The 24,123-nt window shown below is 51.0% G+C and overlaps 2 protein-coding genes across 10 annotated transcripts in view; one reads left to right on the top strand and one right to left on the bottom strand.

The window, feature by feature from the left end:
* The window catches only part of arnt2 (aryl hydrocarbon receptor nuclear translocator 2), a 476,833-nt gene that overhangs the window by 290,661 nt on the left and 162,049 nt on the right, over window positions 1-24,123 (top strand). The gene's annotated exons all lie outside the window — the stretch shown is intronic.
* On the bottom strand, window positions 86-23,626 carry LOC148138668 (uncharacterized). Its single transcript, XM_087981198.1, has 15 exons — window positions 23,535-23,626; window positions 16,102-16,403; window positions 11,259-11,457; window positions 6,934-7,046; window positions 3,889-4,118; window positions 3,657-3,842; window positions 3,307-3,624; window positions 3,034-3,257; window positions 2,849-2,992; window positions 2,562-2,747; window positions 2,178-2,412; window positions 1,515-2,008; window positions 1,195-1,375; window positions 743-889; window positions 86-145 (listed from the first exon to the last, which is right to left on the bottom strand). The coding sequence occupies exons 1-15, from the start codon at window positions 23,624-23,626 to the stop codon at window positions 86-88; spliced, it is 3,111 nt and encodes a 1,036-aa protein (XP_087837324.1).

Here is a 24,123-nt window from a genome sequence, read left to right as displayed (position 1 = left end):
TCTGTAGTTAAGTGGTATGTTTTGTTTTGATGTAGCCAAGTTAGAATCGTATAAAGTGAACTAAAATATAGAATATCCTTTATTGTTACGTGTTCTCCACTGTAGAAGTACAGTGATAGCTTTTACAATGTCTGCACCATCTCAGCTACAAGGACCGAGGTACAAATTTTGGATGCAAAAGAGAAATAAAAAGTAGTTGTATCAATTTAGTGTTTAAAAAAAAAGGTTAGAAATAAGACACCGTTGGAGCAGCTCAGCGCAGGGTGCCCACACATGACCTGACCGCCTGCGGCAGACCCCGGACTCCAGTCCATCAGCCATTCCTGCTCCACTCCAAGCCTCCGGTCCACTCCATACTGGCACTCAGCTGATCCCAGGTAAGTTCCAGGACTGCCTCACCTGCGCCGGACTCCACTGAGGACTCGCTGCCTGCGCACTGCTCCAGAACTTTCAGGCCTCGTGTTAAGCTGGGACTTGCTGACCATGTGCTGCTCTGGGACTTGCTGCCCACTCTGCTTTGGGGCTGCTTCCCAGCACACTGCTTCAGGACTCACTGTTCCTGGGCTCACCGTCCCCACACCGTTCCTGGGCTCACTGTCCCCCTCACCGTTCCTGGGCTCACTGTCCCCCTCACCGTTCCTGGGCTCACTGTCCCCCTCACCGTTCCTGGGCTCACTGTCCCCCTCACCGTTCCTGGGCTCACTGTCCCCCGCACCGTTCCTGGGCTCACTGTCCCCCTCACCGTTCCTGGGCTCACTGTCCCCCGCACCGTTCCTGGGCTCACTGTCCCCCGCACCGTTCCTGGGCTCACTGACACCCTCACCGTTCCTGGGCTCACTGACACCCTCACCGTTCCTGGGCTCACTGTCCCCCGCACCGTTCCTGGGCTCACTGTCCCCTCACTGTTCCTGGGCTCACTGCCCCCCTCACTGTTCCTGGGCACACTGCCCCCCTCACTGTTCCTGGGCACACTGCCCCCCTCACTGTTCCTGGGCACACTGCCCCCCTCACTGTTCCTGGGCTCACTGCCCCCCTCACTGTTCCTGGGCTCACTGCCCCCCTCACTGTTCCTGGGCTCACTGTTCCTGGGCTCACTGCCCCCCACACCGTTCCTGGGCTCACTGCCCCCCACACCGTTCCTGGGCTCACTGTCCCCCACACCGTTCCTGGGCTCACTGTCCCCCTCACCGTTCCTGGGCTCACTATCCCCCTCACTGTTCCTGGGCTCACTGTCCCCCGCACCGTTCCTGGGCTCACTGACACCCTTACCGTTCCTGGGCTCACTGACACCCTCACCGTTCCTGGGCTCACTGTCCCCCGCACCGTTCCTGGGCTCACTGTCCCCCGCACCGTTCCTGGGCTCACTGTCCCCTCACTGTTCCTGGGCTCACTGCCCCCCACACTGTTCCTGGGCTCACTGCCCCCCTCACTGTTCCTGGGCTCACTGCCCACCTCACTGTTCCTGGGCTCACTGCCCCCCTCACTGTTCCTGGGCTCACTGTTCCTGGGCTCACTGCCCCCATACCGTTCCTGGGCTCACCGTCCCCCACACCGTTCCTGGGCTCACCGTCCCCCACACCGTTCCTGGGCTCACCGTCCCCCACACCGTTCCTGGGCTCACCGTCCCCCACACCGTTCCTGGGCTCACCGTCCCCCACACCGTTCCTGGGCTCACCGTCCCCCACACCGTTCCTGGGCTCACCGTCCCCCACACCGTTCCTGGGCTCACCGTCCCCCACACCGTTCCTGGGCTCACCGTCCCCCACACCGTTCCTGGGCTCACCGTCCCCCACACCGTTCCTGGGCTCACCGTCCCCCACACCGTTCCTGGGCTCACCGTCCCCCACACCGTTCCTGGGCTCACCGTCCCCCACACCGTTCCTGGGCTCACCGTCCCCCACACCGTTCCTGGGCTCGCTATCCCCCACACCGTTCCTGGCCTCGCTGTCCCCCTCACCGTTCCTGGCCTCACTACCGCCTCACTGATTCTGGGCTCACTGCCCCTGTACTATTCCTGGGCTCGCTGTCCCCCACACCGTTCCTGGGCTCACTGTCCCCCACACCGTTCCTGGGCTCACTAGCTCCCTCACTGTTCCTGGGCTCACTGCCCCCCTCACTGTTCCTGGGCTCACTGTCCCCCACAGCATTCCTGGGCTCACTGTCCCCCACACTGTTCCTGGGCTCACTGTCCCCCGCACCGTTCCTGGGCTCACTGTCCCCCGCACCGTTCCTGGGCTCACTGTCCCCCTCACCGTTCCTGGGCTCACTGTCACCCGCACCGTTCCTGGGCTCACTGTCCCCCGCACCGTTCCTGGGCTCACTGACACCCTCACCGTTCCTGGGCTCACTGTCCCCCGCACCGTTCCTGGGCTCACTGTCCCCTCACTGTTCCTGGGCTCACTGCCCCCCTCACTGTTCCTGGGCACACTGCCCCCCTCACTGTTCCTGGGCACACTGCCCCCCTCACTGTTCCTGGGCTCACTGCCCCCCTCACTGTTCCTGGGCTCACTGCCCCCCTCACTGTTCCTGGGCTCACTGTTCCTGGGCTCACTGCCCCCCACACCGTTCCTGGGCTCACTGTCCCCCACACCGTTCCTGGGCTCACTGTCCCCCACACCGTTCCTGGGCTCACTGTCCCCCTCACCGTTCCTGGGCTCACTGTCCCCCTCACCGTTCCTGGGCTCACTGTCCCCCTCACCGTTCCTGGGCTCACTGACACCCTCACCGTTCCTGGGCTCACTGACACCCTCACCGTTCCTGGGCTCACTGACACCCTCACCGTTCCTGGGCTCACTGTCCCCCGCACCGTTCCTGGGCTCACTGTCCCCCGCACCGTTCCTGGGCTCACTGTCCCCTCACTGTTCCTGGGCTCACTGCCCCCCACACTGTTCCTGGGCTCACTGCCCCCCTCACTGTTCCTGGGCTCACTGCCCCCCTCACTGTTCCTGGGCTCACTGCCCCCCTCACTGTTCCTGGGCTCACTGTTCCTGGGCTCACTGCCCCCACACCGTTCCTGGGCTCGCTGTCCCCCACACCGTTCCTGGGCTCACCGTCCCCCACACCGTTCCTGGGCTCACCGTCCCCCACACCGTTCCTGGGCTCACCGTCCCCCACACCGTTCCTGGGCTCACCGTCCCCCACACCGTTCCTGGGCTCACCGTCCCCCACACCGTTCCTGGGCTCACCGTCCCCCACACCGTTCCTGGGCTCACCGTCCCCCACACCGTTCCTGGGCTCACCGTCCCCCCCCACCATTCCTGGGTTCACCGTCCCCCACACCGTTCCTGGGCTCACCGTCCCCCACACCGTTCCTGGGCTCACCGTCCCCCACACCGTTCTTGGGCTCACCGTCCCCCACACGGTTCCTGGGCTCACTGCCCCCCACACCGTTCCTGGGCTCACTGTCCCCCACACCGTTCCTGGGCTCACTGTCCCCCTCACCGTTCCTGGGCTCACTATCCCCCTCACCGTTCCTGGGCTCACTGTCCCCCTCACCGTTCCTGGGCTCACTGACACCCTCACCGTTCCTGGGCTCACTGACACCCTCACCGTTCCTGGGCTCACTGTCCCCCGCACGGTTCCTGGGCTCACTGTCCCCCGCACCGTTCCTGGGCTCACTGTCCCCTCACTGTTCCTGGGCTCACTGCCCCCCACACTGTTCCTGGGCTCACTGCCCCCCTCACTGTTCCTGGGCTCACTGCCCCCCTCACTGTTCCTGGGCTCACTGCCCCCCTCACTGTTCCTGGGCTCACTGCCCCCCTCACTGTTCCTGGGCTCACTGCCCCCCTCACTGTTCCTGGGCTCACTGTTCCTGGGCTCACTGCCCCCACACCGTTCCTGGGCTCGCCGTCCCCCACACCGTTCCTGGGCTCACCGTCCCCCCCCCACCATTCCTGGGTTCACCGTCCCCCACACCGTTCCTGGGCTCACCGTCCCCCACACCGTTCCTGGGCTCACCGTCCCCCACACCGTTCTTGGGCTCACCGTCCCCCACACGGTTCCTGGGCTCACTGCCCCCCACACCGTTCCTGGGCTCACTGTCCCCCACACCGTTCCTGGGCTCACTGTCCCCCTCACCGTTCCTGGGCTCACTATCCCCCTCACCGTTCCTGGGCTCACTGTCCCCCTCACCGTTCCTGGGCTCACTGTCCCCCTCACCGTTCCTGGGCTCACTGACACCCTCACCGTTCCTGGGCTCACTGACACCCTCACCGTTCCTGGGCTCACTGTCCCCCGCACCGTTCCTGGGCTCACTGTCCCCCGCACCGTTCCTGGGCTCACTGTCCCCTCACTGTTCCTGGGCTCACTGCCCCCCTCACTGTTCCTGGGCTCACTGCCCCCCTCACTGTTCCTGGGCTCACTGCCCCCCTCACTGTTCCTGGGCTCACTGTTCCTGGGCTCACTGCCCCCACACCGTTCCTGGGCTCGCTGTCCCCCACACCGTTCCTGGGCTCACCGTCCCCCACACCGTTCCTGGGCTCACCGTCCCCCACACCGTTCCTGGGCTCACCGTCCCCCACACCGTTCCTGGGCTCACCGTCCCCCACACCGTTCCTGGGCTCACCGTCCCCCACACCGTTCCTGGGCTCACCGTCCCCCACACCGTTCCTGGGCTCACCGTCCCCCCCCACCATTCCTGGGTTCACCGTCCCCCACACCGTTCCTGGGCTCACCGTCCCCCACACCGTTCCTGGGCTCACCGTCCCCCACACCGTTCTTGGGCTCACCGTCCCCCACACGGTTCCTGGGCTCACTGTCCCCCACACCGTTCCTGGGCTCACTGTCCCCCACACCGTTCCTGGGCTCGCTATCCCCCACACCGTTCCTGGCCTCGCTGTCCCCCTCACCGTTCCTGGCCTCACTACCGCCTCACTGATTCTGGGCTCACTGCCCCTGTACTATTCCTGGGCTCACTGTCCCCCACACCGTTCCTGGGCTCACTGTCCCCCACAGCATTCCTCGGCTCACTGCCCCCACACCGTTCCTGGGCTCACTGTCCCCCACACCGTTCCTGGGCTCACTGTCCCCCACACCGTTCCTGGGCTCACTAGCTCCCTCACTGTTCCTGGGCTCACTGCCCCCCTCACTGTTCCTGGGCTCACTGTCCCCCACAGCATTCCTGGGCTCACTGTCCCCCACACTGTTCCTGGGCTCACTGTCCCCCGCACCGTTCCTGGGCTCACTGTCCCCCGCACCGTTCCTGGGCTCACTGTCCCCCTCACCGTTCCTGGGCTCACTGACACCCTCACCGTTCCTGGGCTCACTGACACCCTCACCGTTCCTGGGCTCACTGTCCCCCGCACCGTTCCTGGGCTCACTGTCCCCCGCACCGTTCCTGGGCTCACTGTCCCCTCACTGTTCCTGGGCTCACTGCCCCCCACACTGTTCCTGGGCTCACTGCCCCCCTCACTGTTCCTGGGCTCACTGCCCCCCTCACTGTTCCTGGGCTCACTGCCCCCCTCACTGTTCCTGGGCTCACTGTTCCTGGGCTCACTGCCCCCACACCGTTCCTGGGCTCGCCGTCCCCCACACCGTTCCTGGGCTCACCGTCCCCCACACCGTTCCTGGGCTCACCGTCCCCCACACCGTTCCTGGGCTCACCGTCCCCCACACCGTTCCTGGGCTCACCGTCCCCCACACCGTTCCTGGGCTCACCGTCCCCCACACCGTTCCTGGGCTCACCGTCCCCCACACCGTTCCTGGGCTCACCGTCCCCCACACCGTTCCTGGGCTCACCGTCCCCCCCCACCATTCCTGGGTTCACCGTCCCCCACACCGTTCCTGGGCTCACCGTCCCCCACACCGTTCCTGGGCTCACCGTCCCCCACACCGTTCTTGGGCTCACCGTCCCCCACACGGTTCCTGGGCTCACTGTCCCCCACACCGTTCCTGGGCTCACTGTCCCCCACACCGTTCCTGGGCTCGCTATCCCCCACACCGTTCCTGGCCTCGCTGTCCCCCTCACCGTTCCTGGCCTCACTACCGCCTCACTGATTCTGGGCTCACTGCCCCTGTACTATTCCTGGGCTCGCTGTCCCCCACACCGTTCCTGGGCTCACTGTCCCCCACAGCATTCCTCGGCTCACTGCCCCCACACCGTTCCTGGGCTCACTGTCCCCCACACCGTTCCTGGGCTCACTAGCTCCCTCACTGTTCCTGGGCTCACTGCCCCCCTCACTGTTCCTGGGCTCACTGTCCCCCACAGCATTCCTGGGCTCACTGTCCCCCACACTGTTCCTGGGCTCACTGCCCCCCTCACTGTTCCTGGGTTCGCTGCCTTCCTCTCTGTTCGTGGGCTCGCTGCCCCCGTCACCGTTCGTGGGCTCGCTGCCCCCGTCACCGTTCGTGGGCTCGCTGCCTCCGTCACCGTTCCTGGGCTCGCTGCCCCCGTCACCGTTCCTGGGCTCGCTGCCCCCCTCACCGTTCCTGGCCTCGCTGTCCCCCTCACCGTTCCTGGCCTCACTACCGCCTCACTGATTCTGGGCTCACTGCCCCTGTACTATTCCTGGGCTCGCTGTCCCCCACACCGTTCCTGGGCTCACTGTCCCCCACAGCATTCCTCGGCTCACTGCCCCCACACCGTTCCTGGGCTCACTGTCCCCCACACCGTTCCTGGGCTCACTAGCTCCCTCACTGTTCCTGGGCTCACTGCCCCCCTCACTGTTCCTGGGCTCACTGTCCCCCACAGCATTCCTGGGCTCACTGTCCCCCACACTGTTCCTGGGCTCACTGCCCCCCTCACTGTTCCTGGGTTCGCTGCCTTCCTCTCTGTTCGTGGGCTCGCTGCCCCCGTCACCGTTCGTGGGCTCGCTGCCCCCGTCACCGTTCGTGGGCTCGCTGCCTCCGTCACCGTTCCTGGGCTCGCTGCCCCCGTCACCGTTCCTGGGCTCGCTGCCCCCCTCACCGTTTCTGGGCTCGCTGTCCCCCCCTCACCGTTCCTGGGCTCGCTGCCCCCCTGACCGTTCCTGGGCTCACTTTGGGTCCTGCTGACTGTGCTACTCTCTGGCTGCTGCTCTTCATGTTGCTCCAGGACTCGCTGTCCACTCCTGCAAAAAAGATGCTGGGTCCACTACTTCTCATCATTTATATAAATGTTTTGGATGTGAGCATATGAGGTATAGTTAGTAAGTTTGCAGGTGACACCAAAATTGGAGGTGTAGTGGACAGCAAAGAAGGTTACCTCAGATGCAACAGGATCTTGATCAGATGAGCCAATGGGCTGAGAAGTGGCAGATGGAGTTTAATTCAGATAAATATGAGGTGCTGCATTTTGGGAAAGCAAATCTTAGCAGGACTTATTAACTGAATGGTAATGTCCTAGGGAATGTTGCTGGAGAAAGAGACCTTGGAGTGCAGGTTCATAGCTCCTTGAAAGTGGAGTCGCAGGTAGATAGGATAGTGAAGAAGGCGTTTGGTATGCTTTCCTTTATTGGTCAGAGTATTGAGTACAGGACTTGGGAGGTCATGTTGCGGCTGCACAGGACATTGGTTAGAATATTGCGTGCAATTCTGGCCTCCTTTCTACTGGAAAGATGTTGTGAAACTTGAAAGGGTTCAGAAGAGATTTACAAGGATGTTGCCAGGGTTTGAAGGATTTGAGCTATAGGGAGAGGTTGAATAGGCTAGAGCTGTTTTCCCTGGAGCATAGGAGGCTGAGAGGTGACCTTATAGAGGTTTGTAAAATCATGAGGGGCATGGATAGGATAAATAAACAAAGTATTTTCCCTGGGGAGGGTGGAGTCCAGAACTAGAGGGTGAGAGGGGAAAGATATAAAAGAGACCTACAGGGCAACCTTTTCACGCAGAGGGTGGTACAGGTATGAAATGAGGTGCCAGAGGAAGTGGTGGAGGTTAGTATAAATGCAACATTTAAAAGGCATCTGGATGGGTATATGAATAGGAAGGATTTGGAGAGATATGGGCTGGGTGCTGGCAAGTGGGACTAGATTGGGTTGGGATATTGACAAGTTGTTTCCATGCTGTATGTCGCTGACTCTATAAAAGGGGAAAAGAAAAACAACAGGTGAAGCAGAGGAGCTCTGGTAGGAGCATCTTACTCTGCCGCCATCTTGCTTCTCTGTGTGGAATATATTTAAACTCTTTTAATCATACACATGGTAATCAATTTTTTTTAGTGATTTACTTGAGAATAGTTTTATTCATAATGCGATAAAAATAGAAAATATTACAAATGTTCAATTTGTCTTCCAGATCTAAGATGAGAGGAACAAAGCTAACATTGACAATCTTTTATCAGATCTGAGAATGTTTGGTGTTGGAGTAGTTTATGTACAAGACAGGAAAAGGCAGAGTGGGCCAAGGAATAAAAAGAAGGATCTATGATTGGGTAACAGACAGGAGAGATTAGAGGGTAAAAGGATGCAGGGCAGTAGGTCATGGCAATGTCAAGTAAAGAAACAAATGATTTGCTGGTGGTTGTGATCATCACCACGCAGGACTGGGGGTCCAGACCATCACCATACAGCAGTGTGGGTTATGACAATCATCACCTGGCACTGTGTAGAGTGACCATCATAGGTGGTCAGACAAGTAGATCGATTTTTTTTTTATCCATAATTTATTTTGCACAAAAATGAGGATTGTTTGTAGAAATTCAAATGGCTTTTCTAAATAGCAAAGAATGGACTGTCGGAGCATACTCTCACTTTGAATGCCCTAAGCAGTGTCTTTGAACTTGATTTATATAGTTATAGAAAATTGTCTGACTACAGATGCTGAATATTATAAGCTAAATTCTGGAGACTATAAGATTTCCTGTTTCCAGCTGGAATGTACTGTATTTTACATTTGTTTATAACAAACCTGTGCTGGAAATGTGTTGCTGGAAAAGCGCAGCAGGTCAGGCAGCATCCAGGGAACAGGAGAATCGACGTTTCGGGCATAAGCCCTTCTTCAGGAATGGGGAAAGTTTGTCCAGCAGGCTAAGATAAAAGGTAGGGAGGAGGGACTTGGGAGAGGGGCGTCGGAAATATGATAGGTGGAAAGAGGTCAAGGTGAGGGTGATAGGTCAGACTGGGGTGGGGGCGGAGAGGTCGGGAAGAAGATCTCAGGTTAGGAAGGCGGTGCTGAATTTGATGGATTTGACTGAGACAGGGTGGGGGGAGGGGAAATGAGGAAACTGGTGAAATCCGAGTTCATCCCTTGTGGTTGGAGGGTTCCTAGCCGGAAGATGAGGCGTTCTTCCTCCAACCGTCGTTTTGTTGTGGTCTGACGATGGAGGAGTCCAAAGACCTGCATATCCTTGGTGGAGTGGGAGGGGGAATTGAAATGTTGAGCTACAGGGTGGTTGGGTTGGTTGGTCCGGGTGTCCCAGAGGTGTTCTCTGAAACGCTCCGCAAGTAGCCGGCCTGTCTCCCCAATATAGAGGAGGCCACATCGGGTGCAGAGGATGCAATAGATGATATGTGTGGAGGTGCAGGTGAATCTGTGGCGGATATGGAAGTTTCCTTTGGGGCCTTGGAGGGAGGTGAGGGGGGAGGTGTGGGCGCAAGTCTTGCACCTCCTGCGGTTGCAGGGGAAGGTGCCGGGAGTGGAGGTTGGGTTGGTGGGGGGTATGGATCTGACGAGGGAGTCACGGAGGGACTGGTCTTTACGGAATGCTGATAGGGGAGGGGAGGGGAGGGAAATATACCCCACCAATCTCCATGTAATCCGCATCTCTTCCACTTCCCGCTCCTCCGCCCTTGAACCCCGCCCCTCCAACCGCCACCAGGACAGAACCCCACTGGTCCTCACCTACCACCCCACCAATCTCCATGTACAGCGCATCATCCGCCGTCATTTCCCCAACTCCAAACGGACCCCACCACCAAGGATATATTTCCCTCCCCTCCCCTATCAGCATTCCGTAAAGACCACTCCCTCCGTGACTCCCTCGTCAGATCCACACCCCCCACCAACCCAACCTCCACTCCCGGCACCTTCCCCTGCAACCGCAGGAGGTGCAAGACTTGCGCCCACACCTCCCCCCTCACCTCCCTCCAAGGCCCCAAAGGAAACTTCCATATCCGCCACAGATTCACCTGCACCTCCACACATATCATCTATTGCATCCTCTGCACCCGATGTGGCCTCCTCTATATTGGGGAGACAGGCCGGCTACTTGCGGAGCGTTTCAGAGAACACCTCTGGGACACCTGGACCAACCAACCCAACCACCCTGTAGCTCAACATTTCAATTCCCCCTCCCACTCCACCAAGGATATGCAGGTCTTTGGACTCCTCCATCGTCAGACCACAACAAAACGACGGTTGGAGGAAGAACGCCTCATCTTCCGGCTAGGAACCCTCCAACCACAAGGGATGAACTCGGATTTCACCAGTTTCCTCATTTCCCCTCCCCCCACCCTGTCTCAGTCAAATCCATCAAATTCAGCACCGCCTTCCTAACCTGAGATCTTCTTCCCGACCTCTCCGCCCCCAACCCAGTCTGACCTATCACCCTCACCTTGACCTCTTTCCACCTATCACATTTCCGACGCCCCTCTCCCAAGTCCCTCCTCCCTACCTTTTATCTTAGCCTGCTGGACAAACTTTCCCCATTCCTGAAGAAGGGCTTATGCCCGAAACGTCGATTCTCCTGTTCCCTGGATGCTGCCTGACCTGCTGCGCTTTTCCAGCAACACATTTCCAGCTCTGATCTCCAGCATCTGCAGACCTCACTTTCTCCTATAACAAACCTGTTCCCATCTGCATTTTTGAAGCTTAAAATGCATACTTACTACATTTTCTCATAGGTTAATAAGAAGTGAATGACTTCGGATGTTTAACAGTACCCATTGACTAACCAATAGGACTAGTTTTGCTGTAACTATGATTTCATCCTTTACTGCTTTTCAAGTGCTGCTTCATTGACTTTTCCCTTCCAGATCCACCCTCCCCCACCCCCCCTCCCCGAAACACAAAAGGGCAGAAGTGCTGGAATGGCCTTGCCACTGAGGTGCCCCTTACTTTGTATAGTTATTTTTGAGAAGTCCACTTTTGTCTTAAGTATTATATAAATACAGTACAAGTATAGTAGTTCAATGTTGTTAATACATAAACCACAACATAGATCAGTTTCTTTCCATACAGTACATTGCCTAATAATACTTATTATTACACATCTATATTTTGTAAAAATTACTATTTTTTTAAATATTTATAATGAACATTCTCTGATGCCTGCAATAAAGGGGTCTTACACAATTTCCAGTGAGTACTGTGACAAGAGGCTTTAAGCAGTGGCCTTTCCTCACTGAGGCTTTTCAGTAGTTGCTGCATACTTTAGCATATTCCTTAGCACATAAACCTGGACCTTGGAGTGTGTCAGTCTTCCATACTCTGTCCTCGACAGCTCTTTACACTGCAAGACCAGCACATTGCAGGCAACCCAGAGAGCTTCTTTCACCAAGCTGATGGTCCTTCTGCTGTAGTTGAGGCTTTTGTCATTTGTATCTATGGGAACAGTCCACAGTATACAGAGCCCTACATTACAATTCATGATAAGCTTCAATAAAAACCACTTTCTTCCTGTTATTGAAAATTTGAATTAAGTCATGGCTCAATATTTATGTTTGCACCAAGTTATGGCCTGTTTCCATAGGATTTGGGTTTCACTGAATGGAAGCCCACTCTACCACTGTATCATCGTCCCTGCTCTCCAATCAACACTTGTTCTTCATCTGCAGTCCCATTTGTGCAGTTCATTCTCATGTATGTTTTTCTTTTCACTCTGAGACTGGAGCTCTGCTTTTATTTCTGTTTTTATTCTGCATCTGTATGTATTACTATTTCATTAGTTTACACTGAGGAAATTCAGCATGTCCATTAATGTCCCATCGACATTTATTAATGCACACTAGAAAGCATTCTATCTGGATGTATCATGGCTTAGTACAGTAACTGTCCATAACGAAAGTTATGAACACAGCTCAGACCATCGAGTAAGCCAACCTCCAATCCCTTGTCCCCATCTAGACTTCTAACTGCCTCAGAAAGGCAACCATTATCATCAATGAACTTTTCCAGCCCGGTTCTAATCTCTGCTAACCTCTTCCATCAGGCAGAAGATACAAAATGTACTGACAGGTTCAAGAACAGCTCCTTCCCCGCTATTATTAGATTTCCGAGTGGACCTCTCAAATTTTAAGTCTAATGTTGATCTTGCTTTTTGTATATCTTCTTTGCAGCCGTAACTTTGTACTTCTCGCTCTGTTCAATCACAATCACCCTATGATCTTTGTATGTTATGATCTATCTGTACTGCACGCAAAGCAAAGCATTAAACTTTTCATTGTGCTTAGATACATGTGACAATAAATTCAATCAATGAAACTGTAATTGGTCTGCCTGTTCTACGATTGACAATTCTTTCACTTTGTTTCCCACAAATGATTACTAATTTACATTCTTAATTTCAACGTGCTTTTCAATTTACAAAAGATACTATGTGGCTCATGAGCTGAGATTTTCTTTATTTTTAAAATTTTTGTCCTACAGAGTACATGACCTGGAAACTAACATTTATCCTACTCATCCTAAACAGGATAGTTTCACCGGCATCTGAAAAACTGCCCAGGTATTTCTTGTCCACAAAAAGCAGGACAAATTGAACCTTGCCACCCAGCACCCCTTGAGTCTGCTCTCAATCATCAGCAAAGTAGAAGCAGGGGTTGTTGACAGTGCCTTACTTTCCATACAATCAGCCACTCGATGCGTCTTTATTGCAGCGTTGGTCCAAACATGGACAAAAGAGCTTAATTTAAAGGGGAGGTAAGAGTGACTGCTCTAATATCAAACAAAAATTTGACTGAATGCAACACTAAGGAGCAAAATTGGATTTGGTGAGAATCAGGAGGAACCTCTCAACTGGTTTGGATCATACTGTTTTCAAAGGAATATGGTTTGGTTGTTGAAGGTCAGTCTTTTCAGTCCCAAACATTGCTGCACAAGTTCTTCAGGGTTGTGTCCTAGGTCCAACAATCCTCAGCTGTTTCATTAATAAGGTCAAATCTGGGATGTTTTCTGATAACTGCACAATGTTGAGCACCATTCCCTACTCCTTTGATACTGAAGCAGTCTATTTTCAAATGCAATAAGATCTGGTCAAAAACTAGGCTTGAGCCAGATGTGCAGGTTACAGGAATTAGCCATGCTAAATTTCCAATAGTGTTCGGGGATGTGTAGGTCAGGGATTAGTATACGATAATAGGGTAGGGGACTGGGTCTGGATGGGTTACTCTGTGGTAGGCCGGTGTGGACTTGTTAGGCTGAAGGGCCTGTTTCCACACTGTAGGGATTCTATGAGCTGACAAGTGGCAAGTAGCATTCGTACTAGGCAAGTATTATCTCAACAAGAGAATTCAGCCAGCTCTCCTTAACATTCAACCATCTCTCCTTAAAATTCAGTGGCATTACCATCGCTGCATTCCCCACTATCCACATCCTAGAGGGTACAAGTAATTGAAAACTGAACGAGACCAGCCATAAACTTGCAGTATTCATAAGAGCAGGTCGAGACCAGGAATCCTTCACCTCCTGACTCCCAAATGCCTGTCCACAATCTACTAGACACAAGTCAGGTGTGTGATGAAATGCTGTCCACGTACCTGGCTGAAAGTGGCTCCACCAGCAATCAACATTCCTGACACCATCCAGGTGCCCATTTAGATTAGATTACTTACAGATTACTTACAGTGTGGAAACAGGCCCTTCGGCCCAACACGTCCACACCGACCTGCCGAAGCGCAACCCACCCATACCCCTACATTTACCCCTTTTTTTAACCTAACACTATGGACAATTTAGCATGGCCAATTCACCTAACCTGCACATCTTTGGACTGTGGGAGGAAACCGGAGCACCCGGAGGAAACCCACGCAGACACGGGGAGAATGTGCAAACTCCATACAGTCAGTCGCCTGAGGCGGGAGTTGAACCCGGGTCTCTGGCGCTGTGAGGCAGCAGTGCTAACCACTGTGCCACCGTGGCACTATTCACCATCTTCAGCATTTATGCTGTCCTTCACCCATGCACAGAGCAGTGGTTTGTAGCATTTACAAGATGCACTACAGCAACTTCTTCTGCAACAGTACCTCCCATGTCTTTACCAAACAGAAGAATGAGAGCAGCCGGTATATGAAAACACCACAACTTGCGAGTTCCCTCCAAGCCCCACACTGTCCTGATTTGGAACTATATTGCTGTTCACACTTGTTCAAAATCCTGAAACTCCCATCCTAACAGTATTACTGATGTACCTACAGCATATGGCCAAGCAGCTTCTCAAGGGCTGCTCATGATGAATAAAAAGTATTGGACTAGCTGGAAAATCTTGCAACACATAAAAGAATAATATAAAAGAATGGACCCTTGAAATAAAGATGTTCCAATAAAGATAAAGGGTGGGACCAACAAATCCAGTGAACTGTGGATGTCAAGGAGTATACAGGATTTGATAAGGAGAAAAAAGGAAGCTTATGGCAGAAGTCCTGGTGGAGGACAGAATGTGCAAGTGGATACTTAAAAAGGAAAGGAGGAGGCCAAAAAGGGGCATGAAAGGATAATGGCAGGTGAAATCAGGGAAAATCTAAAGTTATTTTACAAGTGCATTAGAATAAAAGGATAACTAGGCTATTAAGGAACACAGCGTGTATGGAGTCAGAGCACATAGGTACATCTCTAAATGAAAATTGTGTCAGTGTCCACAAGTGAGAGGGGAGACGTGGAAGTGTAAAAAATCAGGGAAAAGGACTGTTAAATACTTTAAGAAATTAGCACAGACAGACTCCCAGCCATCCTGCTCTCCAATGTCTGCTCGTTGGACAACAAACTGGATGGAACCTGACTGCAGCAGGTACCTCAGTGTAAATTCAGAGATTGCTCAACCTTGTTTTCATGGAAGTGTGGCTCAGCGACAGAGTTCCAGGCACCGCCATCCAGCTAGACGGGCTTGCCTTGTTTCAGGCCGACAGAAATGCGGCTCCGTGTGGTAAGGCTTGGGGTGGGGGGTCTGCCAGCAAGGACTCCATGCTCATCTCCAGTTACTGCTCCTCAATGGTGGAGTCTGCAAGTGTTAGATGCTGACCATTTTTGCCACGGGAATTCACACCGTCCTTACAGTCAGGGTGTATATTCCTCCCAGTGCTAATGCTAAGGAGGCACTCTGTAAACTCCATAGAGCTATTAGCGGATTGCAGAACGCACACCTTGACGGGTGTTTATTGTTTATTGTTGCTGGATATTTCATGAGAATCTCAAGGCTGTGCTCCCTAAGTTCCATCAGCATGTGGACTTTGCAACGAGAGGGGAGAACACACTGGACCTGGTTTATTCGAACATCCCCAACGCATCCAGTGCAGAGTTCCGGCCCCACCTTGCCTCCTCAGACCACCTCTCTGTTATATAGACCGCTCATCAGACGTATCAAACCGGTTCAGAAGCAGGTGGAAACCTGGCCGGCAGGAGCCATTTCTGCTCTTCAAGCTTGTTTTGAGCACACTGACTGGCACATGTTTAGGAAGGCAGCAACTGATGGGGATTCCATCAACTTAGAGGAGTACACAGTGTCAGGGACTTGCTACATTAGCAAGTGTATTGATGACGTCACTGTGTCCAAAACCACCACTTCTCACCCCAACCAGAAGCCGTAGGTGATCACAAAGGTATATATGCTGCTGAAGCCCCGTGATTCTACCTTCAGAGCAGGTGACAAGGTGGCCCTAACAACAGCGAGGGCCAACCTAACCCAGGCCATCAAAGAGGCAAAGCGTGCACACGCATAGAGAATACACAGCCACTTTCAGGACAGCGGCAATGCATGGAGCTTGTGGAAGGGCATCCAGGTCATCACCAACCACCTAACAGCATCGCCTGCTTGTGTTGGTGATGCCTCCTCCCAGATGAACAACTTATATGTACGGGTTTGAGGCACGAAATGACCTGGCAGCGAAGTCCACCACCCCCCACCCCGGTGCCAATCACCAGGTGGTGTGTCTTACTGTTGCCAATGTGAGGAAAACTCGACGCAGAGTCAACCCACAAAAGCTGCTGGACTAGATAACATCTCTGACAGAGTGCTCAGAGGATGCTCTGATGTACTGGTGGATGTTCTCACGGACATCTTCAACATCTCCCTGAGCTGCGCCATAGTTCCAATGAGCTTCTGGGCCGGTACCTCCATTGTCCCCATGATGAAGAAGTGTTCATTATCCTGAGTCAATGACCACCGCCCAGTTGCACCCATCATCATGAAGTGCTTCGAGAGGTTCGTGATGAGGCATATAAAGACCTTGCGCCCCCTCACCCCCCACCTCCACTGGACACCCTGCTGTTCGCGTATCGACCCAACCACTCGACAGATGATGCCATTTCCACCATCCTCCATCTGGGCCCTGACCCACCTGGAGAAGAAGGACACTTAGGTCAGATTACTGACATAGACTTCAGATCTGCATTGAACACTATCATTCCTCAGCACCTGATTGGAAGCTGAGTCTGCGGGGCCTAAATACCTCCATTTGTAACTGGATCCTAGACTTCCTGACTGGGAGACCTCAGTCAGTCCAGATTGGGAACAGCATCTCCAACACCGTCACACTGAGCATGGGGCCCCTTCCCCAGGACTGTGTGCTCAGTCCACTGCTGTTCACCTGCTGACACACCACAGCTCAAATCATATCATTGAGTTTGCTGATGATACGATTGTAGTGAGTCTCATCAGCAGGAACGACAAGTGGGCATACAGACAGGAGCTGCAGCAGCTAACAGACAAGTGCGGAGCCAACAAGACGACAAGACGAAAGAGATAGTTGACTTCAGGGTGGGCACAGAGTGACCACTCTCCGCTGGACATCGACGGCTACCCCGTGGAGATCATGAAAAGCTCCAAATTTCTTCGTGTACACCTGGCAGAGAATCTCACCTGGTCCCTCAACACCAGCTCCACAGCCAAGAATGCCCAGCAGCGTCTCTACTTTCTGCACATGCTGAGGAAAGCCCATCGCCCCCCATCCTCACCACAGTCTGCAGAGGGTTCATTGAGAGTACCCTGAGCTGCTGCATCACTGCCATTGGATAGTGAGGAGAGCTGAGAAGATCATTGGGGTCTCTCGTCCCTCCATTACTGACATTTACACCACATGCTGCATCCAAAAGGCTAAGAGCATTGTGGAAGTCCCCACACACCCCTCACTCAAACTCTTCTCCCTCCTGCCATCTGGAGCATTCGATCTCTCACAGCCAGACTGTGCAACAGTTTCTTCCCCCAAGTTATCAGGCTCCCTAACGTAGTATGATCAAACTCTTTCCCATCTGAAATTCTTTGCACAACGTCAAATTGCTACTAGAAAAATGTCTATTATTTATCATTCTTCTTTTACACTATAACTTGTGTGATTTGCACTTCTTATGCACTTTTTGCTGCATACGATTGTGTAGTTTGTGCTGTCCATGTAGCACCTTGATCCTGGAGGAACGCTGTTTCATTTTTACTGTAACAGTTGTATATGGTAGAAATAACAAATAAAAAGCCACTATACTCAACACCAAGAAGTCCTGAGTGAACCAGGAAGCTTAAAAGTAGATAAATCTCCAAACTGGCGAGATATGTATTCCAGGCAAGGAATGAAATAGCAGGACTGCTGGCAATACTTGTCAATTCCTATCTGGCCACAGAAGAGGTGCCAGAGGACTGGAAGACTACCTTTGTGGTACTGTTATTCAAGAGGGAAGTAAGGGATAAAACAGAAAACTACAAGTCAGTCAATTTCATGTCAGTAGTGGGAAATTTATTGGAAGCAATTCCAAGGGATAGAATTAATTTGCACTTGGAGAGGCCAGGATTAATCAAAAACAGTCAGCATGGTTTGTTAAGGGCAAGTAATGTCTGACCACCTTGACTGAATTTTTTGAAGAGGTGACCAGCTGTGTAGATTAGGACACTGCATTTGACATGGTCTACTTGGACTTCAGCAAGGCTTTTGATAAAGTCCTGCATGGGAGACTCAAAGGAAAGCTAGGAACCCATTGAATTCAAGGCAATTGGCTAATGGATCCAGAATTTTATGAGTAGCTGGAAGCAAAGGGAGGTAGTTGAGGGTGTTTTTGTGACTGTGGGGATCTATAAGGATCAATGTTGTGGCCCTTGCTGTTTGTGATATATCTAAACAATTTAGAGTTGTATGTAGGAGGGCTGGTAAGTAAGTTTACAGATGATATGAAAATTGATGGGATGATACATAGTGAGGAGAAAAGCCTTAGATAAAAAGAGAATATAGATGGACTGGTCAGATGGGCTGATCAGTGGCAAATGGACTTCAATCCAGATAAATGGGAGTTGATGCACTTAGGCAGGACAAACAAGGCAAGAGAATACATGATGAGCAGTAGGACCTGGGAACCAATAAGGATCAGAGGGAACTTTGTGTGCATGTCCACTGGTTATTTAAAATAGGGAGACGGCTAAATAAAGAAGGCCCCATATGGGATACTTGATTTTATTAGCCAAAGTATAGAGTTTCAGAACAGGGAGGTTATGCTGGAACTGTATAAAACAATTGTTTGCAGTTCTGGAGGGCTGTGATTGCACTGGACAGGGTGCAGAGGAGATTTACCAGGAAGTTGCCTGGGCTGGAAAGTTTTAGTTATGAAGAGAGATTGGACAGATTAGGCCAAATGCCCTTTTTCCGTGCTGTAGCCCTGTATGACTTTATCATTCTAATGAGAAACGTTAACAGTCCAGGCTCAAATGTATCTTGGTGGTAGGAGGTAATGGGACATTCAAGAAAATAAAACATAAACTTGGTGACGTAGGTCATGAGTATCTCAATGTACTGTCCTGTCCTATCAACCTGACCTCACTTGCTGCTTTGTTCCGGTGAATTTATGTGATCAGATTCTATCAGAATACTTTCTGAATGCTGTAATCATCCCCCATGTGACTTAGAATTGTTTTGTCCAAAAAATAGTGACCATGACCTTTTGAAGTTAATTTAGATTATGGGAACAGTTCAGGTTGTGTAAGAACACTAACATAACCAATACAATATTATGCGTGGAGCTAATTTTAGTTTATTTAGTTTGTTTGATCTTGATTTGAGAATTGTTTAATTATAGTTGGAGAAACATTTTAACAGTTTCTAAGATTGCCAATCCTTGTGAAACCTTGTTGCATGCCATTATGGAAAGATAAGTAATGCAAACAAATTTTAGAAAGCGTATGATTCCCTGTGCATGTTCTTAACTTATTCCCAGTAAACTTATAAGCTTTTTAAAAATATTTAATTAGAATATTACATAACTTGTTTCTTTCAAATAACTTTTGGGTAATTAGGATTTTGTTGGCTCCTGCCTAGTCATCCAACTCTCGGCTCCTGATGACTAATGTAGCATAGCACTGTGTCAGGATTGTGGTTATTACTGCATGCCTTTCGCAACATTTGACAGAACAGAGTTTCAAAATAACCTCCTTGGAATATTACCATATATTACATGTGGCATAGTGTTTTCAAGGAAACTGTATGATGGGATTATTTTAATTGATTTACTTAAATTTGTGACTCAGTGCAGATTGACATTTTGGCTTGAGTCAAGCATTTTACAGTTCTTTAAAGTTCTGTACTCTATGAAATGGAAAATAAATACATTTTCTGTTTGTTTTTGAAAGAAATCTTCTAATAGACTTTTCATGCATTTGCTTCTGACTAGTTTAAGAAGTGGAATAAGCTGTTTGGTATATGATTCTTTTCTTGGCCTCTGCTTCTTGGCAAATCCTTACACCTGTCGCTTGAGCCTTCTGCTTTTCAGTAAGAACAGAACTGGGTATTTCCAGACCTGAGACCCATACATCCAGGACTTGGTTAGTTTCCCAGTTCTGCACTGGGAGATCTTTGTGTTTTCTAAATGGTGAACGTTGTGGCATGGGGAATTTTGTCAGTTATCTGGAGATACCCAATATGAAGGACTACTTCAGACACTTGAGAATGCATGAAAATTAATTCCCTGCATTTCCAGGGGCTAGGTTGCTCTTCCCTTGCTGTTTATTTTCGTGTTTAACTCAATCTCTCTCTCTCTCTCTCTCTCTCTCTCTCTCTCACACACACATTCACTCACACTCTCACACCCACTCTCAGTCACTTTCTCACTCACCCTCACACGCTCTCACACTCTTTCTCGCTCTCACTCACACACTCTCACTCGCTCTCTTACTCACTGTCACACACTCACTCTCACTCTCTCATTCACTCACTCACTCTCTCTCTCTCTCTCTCTCTCTCTCTCTCTCTCTTCTACTCTCTCTCTCTCTCACCCACTCTTGCTCAGTCTCTCTCACTCGCTCACTGACTGTGCTTGACTCGCTCACTCACACTCTCTTCCTCACCCTCTCTCTCTCTCACTCACCCACTCTCGCTCAGTCTCTCACTCACACTGTCTCACTCACTCACTCTCTCTCTCACTCACACTCTCTCTCTCACTTTCACTCTCTCTCACTCTCTCTCTCACTCTCTCTCTCTCACTCTCACTCTCTCTCACTCTCTCTCTCTCACTCTCACTCTCACTCTCTCTCACTCTCACTCTCACTCTCACTCTCTCTCTCACTCTCTCTCACTCTCTCTCACTCTCTCTCTCTCACTCTCACTCTCTCTCACTCTCACTCTCTCTCACTCTCACTCTCACTCTCTCTCACTCTCTCTCACTCTCTCTCACTCTCACTCTCTCTCACTCTCTGACGCTCTCACTCTCTCTTGCTTTCTCTCTCTCTCTCATTCTCTCTCTTATTCTCTCTCTCTCAGTCAGTGTCTCATAATTTCACACTCTCGCTCTCACACTCACTCACTCACTTTCTCTCACTTTCTTGCTCACTTACACATTCACTCACTCTCACTCGCTCTCTCATCCTCTCACTCTTGCTTACCCTCTCACTCTCACTCTCTCACGTACTCTGACACTCTCTCACACTCTCAACTCTCCCTTGCCCACTCTCTCTCACTCTCTTGCTCTCTCTCACTTGCTCTCTCTCACTTGCTCTCTCTCACTTGTTCTCCCTCACTTGTTCTCCCTCTCTCTCCCTCTCTCTCCCTCTCTCTCCCTCTCTCTCCCTCTCTCTCCCTCTCTCTCCCTCTCTCTCCCTCTCTCTCCCTCTCTCTCCCTCTCTCTCCCTCTCTCTCCCTCTCTCTCCCTCTCTCTCCCTCTCTCTCCCTCTCTCTCCCTCTCTCTCCGTCTCACTCCCTCTCACTCCCTCTCACTCCCTCTCACTCCCACTCACTCCCACTCACTCCCACTCACTCCCACTCACTCCCACTCACTCCCACTCACTCCCACTCACTCCCACTCCTACTCACTCCCACTCACTCTCTCATCCTCTCTCTCTCGCCCACTCATGCTCACACTCTCTCACTTTCTCTCTCACTCTCACACTTTCACTCACTCTCTCACTCTCTCTCACTCACTCTCACTCTGTCTCTCATTCTCTCTCACTCACACCTAATTACACCTATCACACCTACTCACTCACACTCACTCTCACTCACTCTGCACCATGGGTGGCACGGTGGGTCAGTGGTTAGCACAGCTGCCTCACAGAGCCAGGGACCTGGGTTCCATTCCAGCCTCAAGAGACTGTCAGTGTGGAGTTTGCACATTCTCCCCGTCTCCGCGTGGATTTCCTCTGGGTGTTCCGGTTTCCTCCCGCAATCCAAATATGTGCAGGTCAGGTGAATTGGCCATGCTAAATTGTCCAAGTTGTTCAGGAATGTGAAGATTAGGCGCAAAAGTCAGGGGTAAATAAAGAGTAGCGGAATGGATCTGGGTGGGTTGCTCTTCGGAGAGTCATTCTGGACTTGTTGTGTTGAAGGGCCTGTTTCCACACTGTAGGGATTCTATGATTCTATTGATTTCTTGCCATGAATTACTTCATTATATTGCCTATGCCCATTTTTTCAGTTTTCCATCTCTGCAAACCTTACGTTTAATTTGATAAACTTGAGCTTATCCAAAGCTCTGTCCATAAATTGATTAACACCAAGTACAATTTAGTCATCACTATTGTGCTCGCTGCTCTACATTTTTAAAAATCTGCATCTTTGTGTTCATGTCCCTCGATAACATTATCCCTCCCTATCCCTGCCATACCCTACAGCCTAACAATCCTGCACACATTACCTCAATTCTGTTTCTTTGTGTATCCCTGGTTTCCTTCACCCCTGTATTCGTAGTGATGCCTCCAGTTAACTAAACCATTCGCAATGGAATTGCCTCCCTTATCTCTCCATTGCTCTGTTTCTTTCCTGCTTTTGGCATTCCATAAAATATGTCCCTGTCACCTCTCCTACAACTTAATGTAGTTTGGCATGAAATTTTCTCTGAAACATACCTTGAGCTGTTTTACTACAGTATAAAGCACTAGATCAAAGCAAGTTGGTGCACCCAAGTTCCCTTTATTCTTCTCTATTATACTTTATTACTCTGCAATTTCCTTCTCTCTTTATCATTTTGCTTTTCGAGTCTCTGTTTATATTTCTATAACCTTTCATTGCTTCAGGTCATTGTTATTCTCGCAATCTTTGCCTACTGTGTTGACTTCCTTCAGTTCAATTTCCTGCAATAATTTCCCTCAATGGGAGCAAAGCCAAAGCAATGGGGGCCTTGGCAGGATAAAGCAGGTGGAGCCAAAACTGGACAAAATACTGTGGAGAAAGCCAATGTCAGGGCAGAGAGGAATTGACGTGTCAACATGCACAGTGTCTTAATGTCAGCTTCACTTTTACTCTTCACATGAACCCTCAGGGTTTGAGTGGAATGGTTTCTCTAGCCAATCAAGTGCAGGACTCTGATGGTGGAATAGAATATATTGCACATAAACCATTCTTTCTCACCAGTTCATGTGGTTCTTTATTTGTGCTTTTTCTCATTACTATCCTCTGAATAACCCCTTGTTCCCTTTTCCCTGAAACACTGAACTAGTCTCCCAATAATTGTACAAATACCAGTGACCTCAACCACTACCTGTGGTCGTGGTTTCCACATTCTGAGCACTCTCTGGCTAAAAAAAGTTCTTCTGAATTTCTTATTTGATTTCTTACTGACTGTTTCATATTAAAATAAATACCATTGTTCTTTTTCTGTTAATGGAACCATAATTCTTGATGTCTGCTATATCAAGTTTTAAAGACCTATGATGTCACCTTCCACTTTCTTTTGAAGAGAATACAATGTTCACAACCATTTCTCGATCTCAAGCCCAGAGTCGCTGTCAGGACACTTGCCAGGGATATCTTCACAGAGGTTGCCCATTAAGAGGCTCCCTGACCCACTGCAGGAGGAAATTATGTGGGCACCTGATGTTGACAGGAGCTTTGGAGAGGTATTCCAATTAGTAAAATTAAAAACTGCAGTTGCAATGCCATCCTGTGGTTGGGAGGCCCAACTAAAGAACACTCCCAATGGGAGTAGCCCAGTGATGGTTACAGCGTTGGTGGTTGAGAGGAGTGTCGAAGATCTCATAGTGCCCTCATTCCAGTCCACTAACAACTTACCTCCAAGCACCTGTGGACTCTGTGCTTAGTAGGGGGCCAACCTGCTGCCACGACGATCCAGGCAGCCTAGAAATAGGCTGCTTACTAAGCATATCGGCCACCTGCTTATCAGCTGATACCCCTCAGGGAAGGTCACCCAGAGGTGTGTCAGCATTGACCCAAAACCACGTTTTGTGCATTTCCTCCTGGTCTCACCTTTAATCCTATCTACCACCAAGGGACTGTGGAAATTCCACTCGGTGATTCTATGCTGTCGAGGTCCCCTCAGACTACTGTCAGTGGAACATCTTTGAACTGATGAAAATGCCCACTCATGTATTCTTGGTTTTTCTGTGACAATTCATGAATAAGTCGTGCTTGTTAAATGAGGTATAACTGGGTGTTCAATGTTGAACTGAATTCATTCTACTGAATGAAAATGAAAGGATAATTTTATATTTGTTCAATGTCTCATATGATGAGACATGATAGCACTAAGTTAAAAATCACACACAACACCAGGTTATAGTTATTTTAGAAGTACAAGCTTTCAGGGTACAAACACGATTGTAGGACAGAGAATTTATAGTAAAGATCAAAGTGTTGTACA

The sequence above is a fragment of the Chiloscyllium plagiosum genome, unplaced genomic scaffold, assembly GCF_037043375.1.
Source record: "Chiloscyllium plagiosum isolate Xiang-an unplaced genomic scaffold, Cpla_swu_hap1 HiC_scaffold_39, whole genome shotgun sequence".
In the NCBI taxonomy this organism is placed as follows: domain Eukaryota; kingdom Metazoa; phylum Chordata; class Chondrichthyes; order Orectolobiformes; family Hemiscylliidae; genus Chiloscyllium; species Chiloscyllium plagiosum.
The sequence above is the reverse complement of the archived record's forward strand: the minus strand, read 5'-3'. Positions and strand labels throughout refer to the sequence as shown.

Excerpts from the sequence above, each read along its gene's own strand:
- LOC148138668 (XM_087981198.1), bottom strand. The coding sequence starts at position 23,626 with ATGCTTAGTAAGCAGCCTATTTCTAGGCTGCCTGGATCGTCGTGGCAG. Across the intron at positions 2,748-2,848 it reads CCAGGAACAGTGAGGGGACA|GGTGTCAGTGAGCCCAGGAA; the intron begins GTGAGCCCAGGA and ends AGGAACGGTGAG. Across the intron at positions 2,009-2,177 it reads TGCGGGGGACAGTGAGCCCA|TACAGGGGCAGTGAGCCCAG; the intron begins GGAACAGTGTGG and ends GCCCAGGAATAG.